At 34.2% G+C, this 16628-nt stretch overlaps 1 protein-coding gene and 1 pseudogene across 3 annotated transcripts in view; one reads left to right on the forward strand and one right to left on the reverse strand.

The window, feature by feature from the left end:
* The window catches only part of SEPTIN10 (septin 10), an 80103-nt gene that overhangs the window by 24197 nt on the left and 39278 nt on the right, over positions 1-16628 (reverse strand). For all 3 annotated transcript variants that reach the window (XM_069094043.1, XM_069094044.1, XM_069094045.1), the window contains exons 3-8: positions 14614-14728; positions 13448-13643; positions 11201-11387; positions 7498-7659; positions 4093-4189; positions 2418-2586 (exon numbers count right to left, since the gene is read on the reverse strand). In XM_069094043.1, the coding sequence (XP_068950144.1) occupies positions 2418-2586; positions 4093-4189; positions 7498-7659; positions 11201-11387; positions 13448-13643; positions 14614-14728 (926 nt within the window). The remainder of the gene's footprint in view (positions 1-2417; positions 2587-4092; positions 4190-7497; positions 7660-11200; positions 11388-13447; positions 13644-14613; positions 14729-16628) is intronic.
* Positions 5811-6673, forward strand: LOC138165793 (proteasome subunit beta type-7 pseudogene; annotated as a pseudogene).

Raw genomic sequence — 16628 nt, forward strand, 5'->3', positions numbered from 1 at the left:
TTGTATTTTACAGATAATAATAGTGGCTGGGCAATGTTAAGAAATACACAGCAAAAAAATATCAAAGTTAATGATTGGAACCCACACCTCATGACCCAATTCTGGTGTGCCATTCTTAGTTTTGAGTGTTCTCAAAATAAAACATCTAGCATTCAAGTAAATGTCAATAGGACTAAGCCTCATTTTTCTAACTACTTTCAATTGTAACTTAACATTCACTTGTGTTCTTGAAAACTTTGCCCAATGCCTATATTAAGATGTAGTTTGCGCTCCTGGTTCTCTATAAAGATGGCATCTTCCTTTCCAGGTCTGCCTACCCCATTCTCTTTTTTCTTTTTTTCAGTTAAGACTTTGGAGGGAAAGATTAAATTCAGACAGATAAAAAGGTTGTCTCCTACTATACCACATAGCAAAGCAAAATTTGGCTGTATGTTAAAGGGAAGTATAGATCCCAGTTTCTTATATTTCTTTTGCGAAGAATAAAGACTGCCTTGCTGATTTCACCCCAGAGGCAAGGGGTATGGTTAACTGTGCCCTGTTGGGGTGGTAGAGATTAGGGAATGTGAGATGACATAGGGCAGGAGTCAGTCAGGGACACTGCCAATGAGATTACAAATAGAAGATGATGGGGGGAAATAGCTCTTGTTCTTTCTCCCCCTTTACTCTCCCAGGTGAAAAGTGGGTGAGGATTAAAGGGCACTCAAAAATATTAGGAGGAAGAATTACAAATTGTAGCAGAGAAGAAATACTAAAGCTAACATTCTACATAAGGACATAGTATTGCACTGAATTTTTAGGAGACATTGGTAACACTAACTACCAATTTTTCAAAGGCAAAAAAAACAGAGAGAAAAAATTTTCTAGCTCCCTTAAACTTTACAGCTAACAAAAGTACTTGACTAAACCATTAATTAGTACATTAATTAGACAGTTGCTTTTTAGTAGGTTACTTAAGCAAACTATTTCTTTGTCTGAGTGGGCTACTTGACTGAGCACCTACCTGAAAACATGTTTTCAATAAATATTGAAACAAAGGAGGTGGTGAGTTGTACTGAGGCCCTTAGCAGGTTATATCAGAGTAGATAAATCTGCTGCTGTTACACATCTCCCTCTGAGGTTTTGATGGTAATTGATCAGCTGATCTATCATGAAATGTAACCTAGTCAATTGCAGGTCAACTACCAAACCATTCCTTTTCCCCATCTTAAAAAGGGAAACTGAAGGTAGCTTTTCCTCTGGAAAGAGGGAGACCCCTGCTGTGAATTATGTAGCTGTACAACTGGGGAAGAATACTTTAAATTTCACAACATCACCACTGGAGCCATAGCATATATGCTTGAGAAATCCAATCAAGAAAGGGACTTTTAAGAAGTCTTGATATGTCAATAATGCTTTATGGCAGAACGTTTATAAAAATGAGAGGTTTAAAACTCTTGCCCAAAAATTTAAACTTGATTCATGATTAATAAGGCTGCAAAATCAAACTGATTTAAGGTTCAACATTACTACATTCTGTGCTTATCTTTGTAAAAAGTCAAGATAATGACCAAAATACAGATAGCAGGATGAAGAAGAAAGAGAAAGGGTCCAAATAATTTATAAATTAAAAAAATCCCATTCGGAAATAATCATATCTGGAGAAATCTAGAGAAACAATTTTCTGGCAAGTTTTATCAAGATAAATCTAATCAGAATTATAAGTTTACATAAATCCTGAAATACTAGGATTTAAACTTAAAATTATTTCGACAACAAAAATGCTAGAAATGTAACATCAAATGACATAGTCTTAAAATTTATTCCCAGGCAGATTTTCAACATAATACTTGATGCTCAGTTTTTATATGGGTTTTTTTTTTAAATGAGCTTTCATCATTTTCCCACACACATATTGTATAAAGGTCAGAGAGAATGGATTTGTTCTTTCATTAGGATAGGTTTGCTCAAGGTCACATGAATCAGATGCAGGACTTTGAGCCCAGATCAAGCCAGGTCTCTAGAGACTATACCATGTTGCCTCTATAAAAAGATAAACAAATATTTTGACCCAGACGTATAATATCATTAATATAAGGAACTCCCAAAAAAGAAACTTCCTAATTCTGCCTACCAATGCAGAAAAGCAATGTCTATATATACCTTAGAGTTTTTATAAGAGTTGCATAGGGCACACAGAGTTTAAATGTCCAATCCATGACCACACACCCAGTAAGCATCAGAAAAAGGACTTAAACCTAAGTCAATTCTGACTTCAAAGCTATCTCTCTATCCACTAAGCCACACTAAAAATTGCCTCTCCCATACATCCCTCTATAAAGTCTATTAAATCTCTCCTTTAGGTGGTCTCCTTTCTAGATATTAAAAAGTGTTACAATGCAATGTCTGTTCTTTCTCATACAAAAGAATGTCAAATTTACCTGACTGGTTTGTTCTCTGGGCTTACATCTTTAAAACCCATTTCCTCCAGTTTGCATCGCCTATACAGTTCATAATGTCGAGTATGGGTTTGTTCTCTCAGGTCCTCCATATTTGTGCAAATAAGCATTTCACGGAGCTTTACAAAGTCACAGTGATTTTCATTTTCCACTAGTCAGAAAAAGGACAGTAGGAAAAGTAGTATGTAATGTAAACATTTGAAATAACTTATATATTACAATTTTAATAAAATAAGTAAGCTATGGTCTATTCCAAGTCTTCTTTTCAAGGGCAAAAGAGTTGCATTAAAGTTAAATTATAAGCAAAATTTAGAAATTCTTAAAAATTCAAAGTCTAGGGAGTAAACAGTATCTTATTGCTATTTTCTATTATCCACTGGCATAATATGATACATACATATATATCATATGATATATAATACAGATATAGTTATGGCATTCTATATATTCTATTGGTACTCTGTTAACAGTTCAGAAACAAATATCACCAAGCCATTCCATCTAGACCTAAGAACACTTGCTGTTCTCAAAGTAGTAAAGTCTAATGACACAAAATTCTCAAGATTATGAGCAATATTAGTCAAATAGTATTTAAAAGTTCATAGATTCATGTTACTATATTATCTGTGACACAAAGTATGTTCTCCCCACAGTCTAAATGTGTTGTGTCCAAATTAGTATAAACACTGTCATATGCTACAATGACTAATTTTTGTACATTTATTACATCAAGAAAATACAGGTATATTTTGTGATCAAGTTTGATATCCAACAGTGAAATATATATTATGTGTGTGTATATGTATATATACACACATATGTTATCACGGTTATTATATCTAGTATCCAGAAGAAGCACCAAGTCTGACAGATATTCAGAAAAGTCTGATATATGTAATCCCAGGAACAGACTGGAACAGATCTTAGGACCAGCTAAGCAAAGAGGCTTAAGACCAAAGGATTTGTCCCCATAACAATCAATCAACAAGCATTTGATAGGTTTCTAATGTGCTGGACCAGATGACTTGGGGTAGAGGAGAAAGGAGAGAAGAAATAACACTTTCCAAAACTACTACTAAATTATAAAGAAATTGTGATCTATCTTAGAAGAAATAACCACAGCAATGAAAACATGATGAAGTTTAAAAAAAACAACACACGAGTATAATTTGTGATTGGATGTTTGTTTTTTTTAAAATAACCTACATGGAAGGACTCTGTGTGTGTGTGCGTGTGCACGTGTGTGTGTGTATATGCATAATTATATATATATATATATCATCTGATCAATTAAAACTTTTATCCACAAGCTTGTTCACTATGCACTATACATCTCAATTTATAAAGCAATCTGTTTTAATGTTACTATACCTGTTCAAATTTTGTTTTACTTTTTAAACACTTTAGATCTATCTCTCCCCTCAAAATTTAAGAAACTTTTTCTATTTTCTGTTTCTAATTATCATCTACAATAAACACTACCTAGATAAAAAAAAAACTGGATATCCAAATTCCATTTTTAAAAATATTTATCTACTAATAATAAATAATAAATTATTAGAATGATGCATCTTACTGAAAATTATAATCATTATACTATGAACAAATTATATTCAAATCAATCATGCAAATACTTGTTCACATTCATCATATTCACCTTGAACAATACCCCATGGGTACTGACGAGCTTTCACCATCTTATTTCCAAGTTTGACCTCTTCCATACTGCCCACAACAGCAAATGGCAAATGTCCCTGGAAAAGATCTGGTTATTAATTTTGCATTCTCATACAAATGTGGAAATAGATACACTCAATTTTCCAAGTATTTAGATGAAAAGAATATCATAATGAAATGACTTAAAACGTATTACTTACATTTTGTATTTTATCTTGAATTTCTAAAATTAGGTTTCACAGCTTATTATTTACCCTTATTAATAATAACATAATATCAATAATAATAATAATATACATACACCAAATTCAAATTCACCAAACATTTATTAAATGCTTACTATGGTCAATGCTCCTGGCTCTCTATAAAGACACTTGAAGTTACAATGTCACTTGCCCTGAAGGAACTCACATTTTACTTTTACCTAACACTGACTTAAGAGATAACTGTACCGCAGCACCTAAAGAAATCCAGCTATAGATCTTGACAGGTAAGTAAGGCCGTTGTGAAGATTAAAAAAAAAGATAAGAAAATTACTTTGACACTATATAAATGTCAGTCATTGTTGGTTTTGACATTGCCTCTGGTCTACCTCACCAAGAAACTCAAAAAACTGGTTTAGGTCAAATTAAGTAGATACACAACTGGCTAAAGGGATATTCTGAAAGAAGAGCTAACAATGAATCATCATAAGGGTTAGAGCAGGAAAAGTACAAAGAACACTGTATATACTATTTGAGTTCTATAAGAGTTGACCCCAAATTCTATAATCATACCAATCAATTAAAAATGCATTTATTGAATACTCATTATACACAAAGCATAGTGAAAATCTTGTGTGGAACATATTGAGTTAAAAATATATATTTCCTTACTGGGAAATATATTTAACTCATTAGAAATGTAAGGTCTATAAATGGGAGTATGCTGGCAAATGTCTAATGACCGGCTCTCCGAGAGAGAAAAAAAAGCCTGTGTACACACAGATTTCAAAGTTAAACCTGGATTATGAACATTCTCTCCATCACCTTCTTAAAAATAGACAAGCAACAAAACAATAAATCAAGCCCTAATTTTATAGTATGTCCATTTCTGATGCATAAATGCTCACAAATTTAACAATCAGTTCACAAATTAGTTTGTTCTGGCTCTAGAACACCTCTGCCTATAAACTATAAAGACAATAATGCAGGGTAGTCTATTATAAAGGGCCAAATGAGTATTAGATATTAAGTACTACATAAAGGAGGGAAAAGAAGGAGAAATAAAGTAATCAATCTCTGTAGATAGATGTTAAGATTTGAACTGAGTTAAAAAATTCTTAAGATTTCCATAGGTGCTAAGGAGGGCAAAAAAATCTCAAGGAGAAAAATGAGTTGAAAAGTTGAAAGATAAAACCGCAGAAGACATGTTTAGCTATCATTAGAGATTTGTAAAATATGGTCTTTGAGGCAAAACCATGTATTTAAAAGAAACCGTTTAGGGGCGGCTAGGTGGCACAGTGAGTAAAGTGCTGGCCCTGGAGTTGGGAGGACCCGAGTTCGGTTCCGGCCTGAGACACTTAACACCCACACAAAAATACTAGCCATGTAACCTTAGGCAAGTTACTTAACCCCAACTGCCCTCCAAAAAGGCAAAAAAGAAACCATTGAGTCTGAAGAAAAGATGCCAATAAAAAATTTATATGCTTCTCACGTTATGAATATAGAGCCCCAGAAGTATTCCCCAGGGAAGTTGATGGCTCCACTCAGCAGTTCCTCTTTTGAAAACTGACACAGAAATACATCCCTTGAAACCAGGTTTGCAACAACAACAAAAAGAGTGGTAGGATGGGTGGCACAAGCTTCCAAAAGCGGAGAAAGCAGACATAATCATCAGGGGAGTGGTCCGCAAGGGTATTATACAACTCCTGGGGCAGACAGAGGAACAACAGAAAGAATGGTTGATGCTGAGAAGAGCTGTTCAGAAACGCACTTTCTATTTCCTAGTATGCTATGACCTCTGTAGACACTGACATGGCAACCCAAGGGATCTCTTCTAACTTGGCATTCCGTTCCCTTTCCATGGGATGTCTACCCAAAATTGTTATTACTAATCTAATGCTTAAATAGATGTTTTCTGGGTATCAAGGTTGCATGGAAACAGCCTTGGTTTTAGAAAGAAAAGATGTTACTGTACTTCTCCACAAGTATGGATAAAAGTGCTTCATGTCACCATGGGTTCTGGGTCCTCACCAGCAAAAGCTGTATTTGAAGGTAAGCTTAAACCAGACACAGAGAAAGAGGAAGCCAAGAAGCTAATGAAACCATCTCAACTGGTATCTCTAATGACCTGGGGTCTGGGAGGCACACAGATCTCTATGTGATCGTCAAGACCAAATTGGACTTCGTCTGTCCAATTCATATGCCCAATAAGAGGAGCAGGTTTGGCAGATACAAATAGGAGGAAGGGATACATATTCTTGACAAGAAAGTGACTTCCTTGGAAAGGGAAGTGTGGATGAAACAGTAAAGACAATAAAGACTTTCTTAAAAGAGTCTGTTCATCAATCAAACTGCTGAACCAGGAGTTTTGGGGCTGCCCCAAGGTCACCTTGATAAGATAAACCTTTTACTAATATAAATAATTACATAAAAAATAAAATTACAAATACATATGTATATTTGCTATATATGTAATAATTATGTAAAAAATATATAAATACATTGTGAATATATTTGTTAGATTGTATATTTATATATACACACACATATGTTCTGTTTTCACTGAAGACAGAGTAAAAGAACTGAATCAACCTAAAGGTCCCATCCAACTTTAATCAACTTAAATTTTAATTCAACATTAGGAAGTTCTTGACTTCAAATGACTGAAACATTCTAAAATGCTTTGACAAAGAAAGCTGTAATCAAACCTTCATTTTTTAAAAAAGGCAAATTATACTTCTGGGATAAGTAAACGTAATCCAGGTGGAAAGTATCTTGCTGCCCTGATGGAACTTGAAGAATAAGGACAAAACAAATAATTCTTAAGAATTTATATCTGTAGGGACAGCTAGGTGGCATAGTTAATAGAACACTGGCCCTGGAATCAGGAGGACTTGAGTTCAAATGTGACCTCAGACACTTAACACTTACTAGCTGTGTGACTTTGGGCAAGTCACTTAACCCCAATTGCTCTGCTTTCCCCCATCCAAAAGAGACCCCCCCAAAAAAAAATTTATATCTGCAGAGCAATTTTCCCTGATCAACAAAATAAAACATTCACATCAGACTTTTCTAATTCAATATGTTCAAAATTTATATTTGAAGGAAACTAAAAGCAAAGCACATTAGTAACTAATAATTGCAGCCATAAACAAAAATATATTCAAATATTAAGTTCTTACATTCATTGAGGAGTTAATTTGAGAAACAGTTTCATCATCTGTTGGGAACTGGTATATCTGGACTCCATTGCTAACCAATTCACTCATCAGTTTGATCTTAAACTTCTGTAATTCAGTTTTAGAAATTGTATCTGCTTTGGCAATCACAGGGATGATATTTACCTAATAGCATTGGTTAAAAAAAAAATCAAACAATCAAAGGTTATTTTTATATTTTTTATAGGAAGCCTTTCCCATTCAAAATTTAAGTCTGACCATAAATATTTTTACCTTAATAAATGTGGGATCCTATGTTTACAGCATATCATTTATGCACCACACAAACTACAGATGCTTACCTTGCAAATAGTGTCAAAAAAGACCCAGTACTCTTACAAGATTTTTTCCATCTGTATCAATCTACCTAGGTGCAGAAATCTAGTCTTTTCTTTCCTGACTTCTCCTACTCCAAAAATAACATACCTAACTGTTCAAATCTTGTGGTTTAACACACAAGATAGTTCTATTTTCCTTTTCATTTAGATGCTAAGAGACCAGGGCCAACCCTATGCAAGAAGCAATGGAAATCAGCCTCTACTGCCCTTCCCTCACACCGCCAAAGTAGTTATCTCTACATGATAGGCCCCATTCAACCCATGGCCCTTTTTCCAATTAGGTGTTAAGTTTACTTGCTATGCCTCCCAAGAGCATCTGAGTTTTCATGTGAAGTTTTTAAACATTAAAAAACCTCTGCTCAAATGAATAAATATATACTAGTATAATTCTGGACTCTCTGATATGGAGAAGGAAAAAAAGCACAGCAATTTGGGCTCTTCACTTTTAGAGGTTGTTACAATAAAGTATCAAAGTCTGTACTACAAAGCACTGAAACAGTACTTAGGGTCTATTTTTTGCTTTCCTCATTTCCCCTCCACCAATTTCCATTGATTCACTATGTGATTTTTGTTTAACACCTATTTGCCCTACTAATGATAAATTGCCTATTTGAATGAACATCAAAAATCTGACAGCCAAGTTATTGGATTATAGAAACATCTTTCAAAGGAAATTATATCACTGCTACATGTGATATAATGATAAAAACTTAACAGCATTCCACAATAAAAAAAGAAAATATAACTCAGTAAAGAGTTTTATGGACCATTACATGGAACATTATGCCTTTTCCAGTCTTAGTCAATAAAATTACATAAATCTCTAATATGATTAGACCTTTGTCATATATCACAATGAGCTATAAGAAGTTTTTCCTTTGGGGATGGTGTCAAATATTCCTTGAAATAAATAATTAATCAAGTAGGGCTTGAAAGTCTTCTGATTTTTTTTTCTGTATCAAGATAAAAAAGACTGTCATCTTAATCTTACTCATGTTTGCTGTCAAGGAATTTGGCTTCCTACATTCTTTTATCAGCCTATCTATAACTAAAAGTAAATCTAGAAAATAAAAGTACATCAAGACAATAAAAAAAAATTAGTGTAGGAGGCAAATATTGGATATATATAACAAAGGAAAATTTCAAAACAGAAGATTTTTTTTAAACGGACAATTACTACTGTATAAAATTATTGAAAAATTCCAGGGTGTTTTTTTTTCCCATTACAAAATAGAAAATTCATTTCTTCATATATACTACTGATCTCATGGTTATCAAATATGAATAGAAAATCTACAAAATGAAATGATAAATTATTCTTTAAAAAACCCTGATAAGATTAAGAAATTGGCAAATCTGGCAAATCTTAAAGAATGATTAAAACTGAAAAGGTCTAAAATGAGGGCTATTGATACCCTATTGCCTAAAGAGAAACTAGCCCAGAAAAGATTGTCCACTGACCTATTATGTGAAAAAATCAATTTAACTTTAATCTATATGCATACTTGATTAGTAATTTAATTGACTCCTTAAACAGAAAAACTTCCAGGGCAGCTAGGTGGTACAGTGAATAGAGCACCGGCCCTGGAGTCAGGAGGACCTGGGTTCAAATCCAGCCTCAGATACTTAACACTTAACTAGCTGTGTGTCCTTGGGCAAGTCACTTAACCCCAATTGCCCTACCTTACCCTCTCCAAAAAAATAAAATACTACAAGCATAAAATGTTTTTTTCTCTAGTCAAAAACTATGGAATTGTTAATACTCAACAGCTATGGTGTTTCTGCACATTAATCAAGTCTCAGAAATAAGAGTTTTCAACACTTATTCCAATATTAGATTGAATTTACATTACAAACATCCCTGCTTTCTGCATCCTGCCTTCTCATTTGACCAGAAGCCATGATCATGACACATACTGGAATCTTCCTCTTCAGACCATCATCAATACCAGGGAATATCACCAAAGAGCTCACTTAGTGAATTTCCTCTTCTTTTTCTCTTAATAGTGCCAAAAAGTTAATTTAGTGGTTTAAAACGAGCATATTGCAGTAATTCACATCTCTTCTCTTTACATTTCACTATGAAGGTAATTCATAGGCAACGGAATTCATTCAAAAACAGACTGACTTGGGGAGGCCAGGTAGCACAGAGAGTATGAGGACTGGCCCCAGTATCGGGAAGACGTGGGGATCGAATCCGGGCTCAGCCACTTATTACCCACCCAGAAACACCTGGCAATATAACCTTGAGCAAGTTACTTAACCCCAATTGCTTAAAAAAAAAAACAGACTGACTTGATGAAGGAAAAGAATTAAAGTTTTAACTTCAATGTTCCTTGTCTATATCTCACTTTACCAACCGTTAAGAGTTAAATATTTATGAGTCTCTGAATGGTAAGCCAAGAGAGGTAGCTATGATTTAGTCCAAAGAATGATGGATTTGGAATAAGAGGACCTAGATTTAAATCCTGGCTATATTCCCTGTGTGACCATGGAAGAATCATTTAAAACTTCATTTTCCTCATCTGTAAAAGAAAGAATTCACACTGTATGACTGTAAGACCCCTTCCTATCCTACATCTATAATCTCATTATGACCTATCCTATCTACTTCAAAGGGGTTGTTCTGAAAATTAATTAAGAAGGGAAAGTGCTACGGTATGTAAATCCAAAAATCCAATATATGTCATTAATTAAAGATAACGCAATGTCTTCAAATATTTTTAAGAGATATCCTAGGGGTGGCTAGGTGGCACAGTGAATAGAGCACCAGCCCTGGAATCAGGAGAACCTGAGTTCAAATCTGGCCTCAGACACTTAACAGAAAAAACTAGCCAGGTGACCTTGGGCAAATCACTTAATCCCAATTGCCCTACCTTCCCCCCTCCAAAAAAAAGCAAAAAAAAAAAAGACATATAAAGATATTAATTAACTAGGGGATATTAAGATATCCCCTATCATTGAATAAATATCCCAATCACAGGGGGCGGCCATGTAGCACAGCAAGTAAGAGCACCGGCTCCAGTGTCGGGACGACCTGGAGATCGAATCCCAGGCTCAGATACTCAGCACCACACCCAGAAATAACTGGTTGTGTAACCTTGAGCAAGTTACTTAACCCCGAATGCTTAATTTAAAAAAAAATATACCAATCACTGAATGAAAAAAAGATGAATATATACTCACAAATAAGAATGATATAAATATGTAAATTTGTGTGTGTATACACACACACACACACACATATATATATGATTAGCCCCCACATAAACACATTTTTAAAATAGTAAACAAGTAAAGTAATAAATTGGCTGCTTTCCAAATCTCACCTTACTATCAAGGCTCTTCATAGTTAACAAATCAAGTGTCTTAAGGGAATGTCCTGTAGGTGAAATAAAGTAAAGGCAGGCATGGATGCGAGAATCATGGTAGTTAAAGAGAGACCTTTTTATCTTCAATTCTTCTTGGAGATAGGCTTCAAACTGAGCATCTATGTAATCAACTATCGGCTGATAGCTGGAAAAAAAATATAATTATTCAAATATTTTATACATATATTCATGTCCTAGTAAGATATTTCAGTTATACTATAGCAAAGACATGTGCTAAATGAACAATTATTGTAATGGAATATAGTGTGCTTTCCTTCCCATACAGAGTTAATGTGAATGACCCATCAGGAAAGCATGCACTTTGAACCATTTCCAGAGGTGGTTATGGACGGTCCTCATTCATACATTCAGCAAGACCTCATTGTGATCAAGGTTCACATCTGCAAGACCATTGGCTCACTGTGAAGGTACAATCTATGGCCACTGAGTGAAGTAAAGTAGTTGGCATGTCACTGATGTTTTTGGAAGAATGGTTGGGCACAAGAAAGCTAAAATGTATTCATAATACTAAGAGCAGCTTCTCTCCTTTTATAAAGATGGCCATGGAAAAGTCTGTGATATATTAGAGAGAAAGCATCCTCTACCTGAAGTATCTGCATGGAGATATTGATATCTAATTTGCAATTTGGAGTTTTATACTAGAAAACATGTATTAAATCTTATCCATTCTTTCCTTCTTGACTTTACTTACACTATACCCCTCCCCCCTGACTGAAATGATCACCAGTTAATCAAATAATTTTAGTGGTTTTTTAAACAAGTATGAACAAAAACAAAAAAGATTTTTTTTAGCACAACAGAAGCAATTTTTACTGTAAATGTAAATACCTTCTATCATCAGAGAAGCTTTTGGTTAAACCCTCAACTGTTTCCTGAGCATTTATATGAATTACTCATTTGCAAATATAATAACAATTAAAATAATAGTTAATAATTCATTTGCAAAGAAATTAATAAGAATCTTAATCAGACCATTTAGCATGACACTCATCCATAATAACAGAACTACAAAAAATGGAGTACAGTAGAACAAAACAGATATATATTATTTTATACAAGCCTGATATATAAAGATCATAAATTCAAAAGAAAAAGAAATGGGGATTCACTTTTTAAACATTTACTACATAAAAAAGGAATTCTTTAAGTTCCAAACTCCCTCAGCTCAATTATTATAAAATTCAACTTCCTAAAAAGCTATAAATATGATTTTTAAAAAATGATTGCTACATGAAGAAATGTATCCATATGCCTACTTCAGGGCCTTACTCCACATGATTCTGATATAGTCACACCTTCTTTAAGTTGTTTTTAAAATTTTCAGGGAACTCCTTATTTCTGGGTAGAAATTAGCCTAAAAGTTTAAAATTTTACCATCTTGGGGTGGCCAGGTAGCACAGCGAGTAAGAGCACTGGCCCCAGTGTCAGGAGGACCTGGGGATCAAATCTGGGCTCGGATACTTAGCACCACACCCAGAAATAACTGGCCATGTAACCTTGAGCAAGTTACTTAACCTCAATTGCTTAAAAAAAAAATTACCATCTTCATTTGGTTTTAATCATTGTGTTAACATTTAATATCTATCTCTATCATCCACAAAGTACACATAAATGATTTCTTAACACTTAAGGTAAAATAATTATAAATGTTAAAAAGTTTTACTTTAAGTGTAATTTTCAAATAAGTAGAAGATTCACTTCATTCAAACATCTTATTAAGTACCTACTAAAGTTCAGGTTTGGGGAGGAAGAGGAGGCAGCTTGGTGGTGAAGTAGATAAAATGCCAGGCCTATAGCCAGGAACTCATCTTCCTGAGTTCAAACCTGGCCTCAGACTATCTGTGTGATTCTAGGTAAGTCCCTTAACGCTGTTCGCCTCCAGTTCTCTTATCTGAAAAATAAGCTGAAGAAGAAAATGGTAACTACTATCTTTGCAAAATCCTATGGGGTCAACAGAGAGCTGGAAATGACTGAAATGAAGTCCTTAAAATAGGAGAGGATATAAGAATTGGTCAAAAATAACAAAATACAAAATAAAACACGATAAAAGCATAACAGAGGTAAATGAGTTTACACTGCCATAGCCAAAACAGATCACTGTTCCATGAAAACAAGCTTTTTTTTTTCAACCCAATACTTCATATGATTAATTTTAAGTCATTATATCAACAAGGAAAAACTAACCTTTCTTCTTTATTTATCTGGTCACCAAATCCCACTGTATTGACAATGGTCAGTTTCAGCCGAACACTGCTTTCTTGGAGTTCATATGTCTGTGCTCTAAGTCTTACATTTGGGTGAAAGTGTGAAGATTCAAGATCATTAAAATTTGTGTTAAACAATGTGTCAATCAAAGTTGATTTTCCAATTCCAGTTTCCCCTGAAATGAAAATCAACTTCATAAATACATCTGAGCACCACAGCAAGGTAAAAAACAACAAAAATCCAATGGTGGCTTCAGGACTACCAAAGCACTTGAAAGGATGGGATTTAATAGTAATAATTGCTAATAATAGCTAACATTTACCTAGCACCCACTATTTGACAGCTGTGCTAAGCATTTTACAATTATTATCTCATTTGATCCTTATAACAAGCCTGCAGGGTAGGTGCTATTATTATCCCTACTTTATGTCACCCTGCACAGCCCAACAGAACTCTGGAAAAGTAGCTTAAAGGGGGGCAGCCAGGTGGCGCAGTGAGTAAGAGCACCAGCGCCAGATTTTGGAGACCTGGGATCGAATCCAGGCTCAGATACTTAGCACCACACCCAGAAATAACTGGCCGTGTAAACTTGAGCAAGTTACTTAACCCCAATTGCTTTAAAAAGTAGCTTAAAGAATCAGAGAACAACTTAAGTATTATAGTTCAATAATTAAAATGCTATTTTGATTAATTTTAAAACTCTAGGACACTGTCTCAAATAGGAATTGTCAACATAAACCTAGGATTTAAAGAGTGGCTCCAAATGATTGAGTATGAGGACATCTTTATAAAGCCAAAGAAATTTAACAGACTCCCACATGGGAATAACTGTACAATAAATATGCTGACTGATAAAAAGCTATTATCAATATTCAGGAAAATTATCATTCACATCTACATACACTCTAAAAACATTTATTCTGTCATCTGAGTTATACATTCATTTTGTTTAAAGTAAATAAAGATCAAAATGACAATAATCTGCACATAAAAGGACAACCCCACTTCCTATGTATCCCACATCCTAGAGATTAGGAACAGTAGCACTGAAGCAAATGTTAAATTGGCACTTGTGATTTTTTAAAAAAACTTCATGTTGTATGTTTTGGGAATGTTAGAAAATGTCAAGAAAGTCTGGCACTTACCCACACAAAGAATGTTGAAGCAAAACCCTTGTTGAATGGACCTGTTGACTAACTGATCGGGCAAGTTTTCAAAACCAACATGGCCAGTAATATTTAAACAACGAGGAGTATCATCCTGAGCATAAGAAGAAAGCTTTAATTAACATATTTTAATTAATAATAAAAATATGATCATTTAAAAAAAGAATTCGTATAATTATTAATGGAAAAAAATAATTTCCCACTTTACCTTATTTTTCTACCTGTATTATTATGAGCCAGTTACTTAACCTCTTCTGGACCTCAGTTTCTTAATTTAGAAAACGAGGGCTTTAGAAGAGATGACCTCAGAGCAGCTACATGGTACAGTGAATAGAGCACTGGCCATGGAGTCAGGAGGACCTGGGTTCAAGTCCAGCCTCAGTCATTTAACACAAAAAACTAGCCGTGTGACCTTGGGCAAGTCAATTAATCCCAATTGCCCTATTTTCCCCCTGGGGAAAAAAAAAGCAAAACAAATAAAAGAAGAGACGACTTCCATAGTCCCATTCCCACTCTAAATCTTATGACCATTCTATCCTGAGATTCAAATGGATTAAATAAAACCATAAAAAAGAAAAACCTTTAGCTATAGAATATATCAAAAAAGCCAACTCCCCAAATATTCCTCTTTCATAAATACTTTTTGTACTTTGATTTCAAATAACACAATGAAATCTTGTTCTAATTGAGAAGGGGAATCTAATTTGGACCCTAAACAAGAAAATTTACTTTCTAAACTATTAAAAATATTTCAGTCATGGCATTATGACCCTACCCTAAATGGTTGAGGTGGGTTATCATTCATTATTAACCTCCAGCTATATTAGACCTTTTACTATTATTACATATACTAGATAGGGATTCTATAAACCATATACCAAGGAAAGGGATGTAAGTCTCATCAATCTGATAATACAAAATCAGTAGAACAAGAATCTGAGCCAGGGAAAGCTGTAATATACGCTATTTATTAGATCCATAGTGTTTGCTTATACCAAAGAACTTCAATTAGAGGTTGTGTTTCAAACACTAGTAAAAACTCTGATAATAAATATTTTATATGCTCAATGGAAACTAATACCAATAATAGTAGGTTCTAAAAATAGGTTGGTGACTCATATAATAGCCTAAAACTAGAAAACATTTTCTAACAAAGAAATTAATGAACTAAAGAAAATATGAATGAAGCATAGTTCAGAGAATCTTTGCTCAGTGAAATGAAAAAGATAAGCTAAATTAGAATCAATTTTAAAACAAAAAAACGTCATTGACATGAAATAGAAAGTTAGGGAAAAGAATCAGTTTTGGAGAAAAAGTGATCTTGGCATTTGACATGCTTCATTTGAAGCGGGCCATAGAAATATGAAAAAGGTAATTGATGAGGTAGAATTAGAACATGGGGGGAGAAGGGAAGTCTTTTTTTTTGGAGGGCAATTGGGGTTAAGTGACTTGCCCAAGGTCACATGGCTAGTTGTGTTAAGTGTCTAAGGCCGGACTTGAACCCAGGTCCTCCTGACTCCAGGGCCAATGCTCTATTCACTGCGCCACCTATATATATACATATATGTGTGTGTGTGTATGTATGTGTGTATGTATGTATATGTATGTATATGTATATATGTACATATACCTACTAGGAGGTATATTTGGTATTGACAAACTTAGAAATCCTGATTTAATTAAGCCTTTAAGACAGATAAACTCTTCAAGGAAAAGAAAAGGGGAGCTGAGAATTAAGCTTTCCAGAATGCCCAGTTAGGGAATAAAAGAGCGAGCAAAGGAAATGGAGAAGAGAGAATTAATTCAGAGAAGTAGGAAAAAAGACAAGATGTATAAGGATAAGAATATAATGGATAGGTAATTCCTGAGGATGAAAAAAACAAGTAAAGCAACAGAATTTCTAATTAGGAGGCCACTAGTGACCTTAAGAGAAGTTGTTCCAACAGTGATGGGGTCAAAAGTCATATATCTAGGAAATGAACAAATAAAATGTA

Source organism: Petaurus breviceps, unplaced genomic scaffold, assembly GCF_028583685.1.
Source record: "Petaurus breviceps papuanus isolate PSGF00001 unplaced genomic scaffold, PetGlider_PUasm1.0 214, whole genome shotgun sequence".
NCBI classification, from domain to species: domain Eukaryota; kingdom Metazoa; phylum Chordata; class Mammalia; order Diprotodontia; family Petauridae; genus Petaurus; species Petaurus breviceps.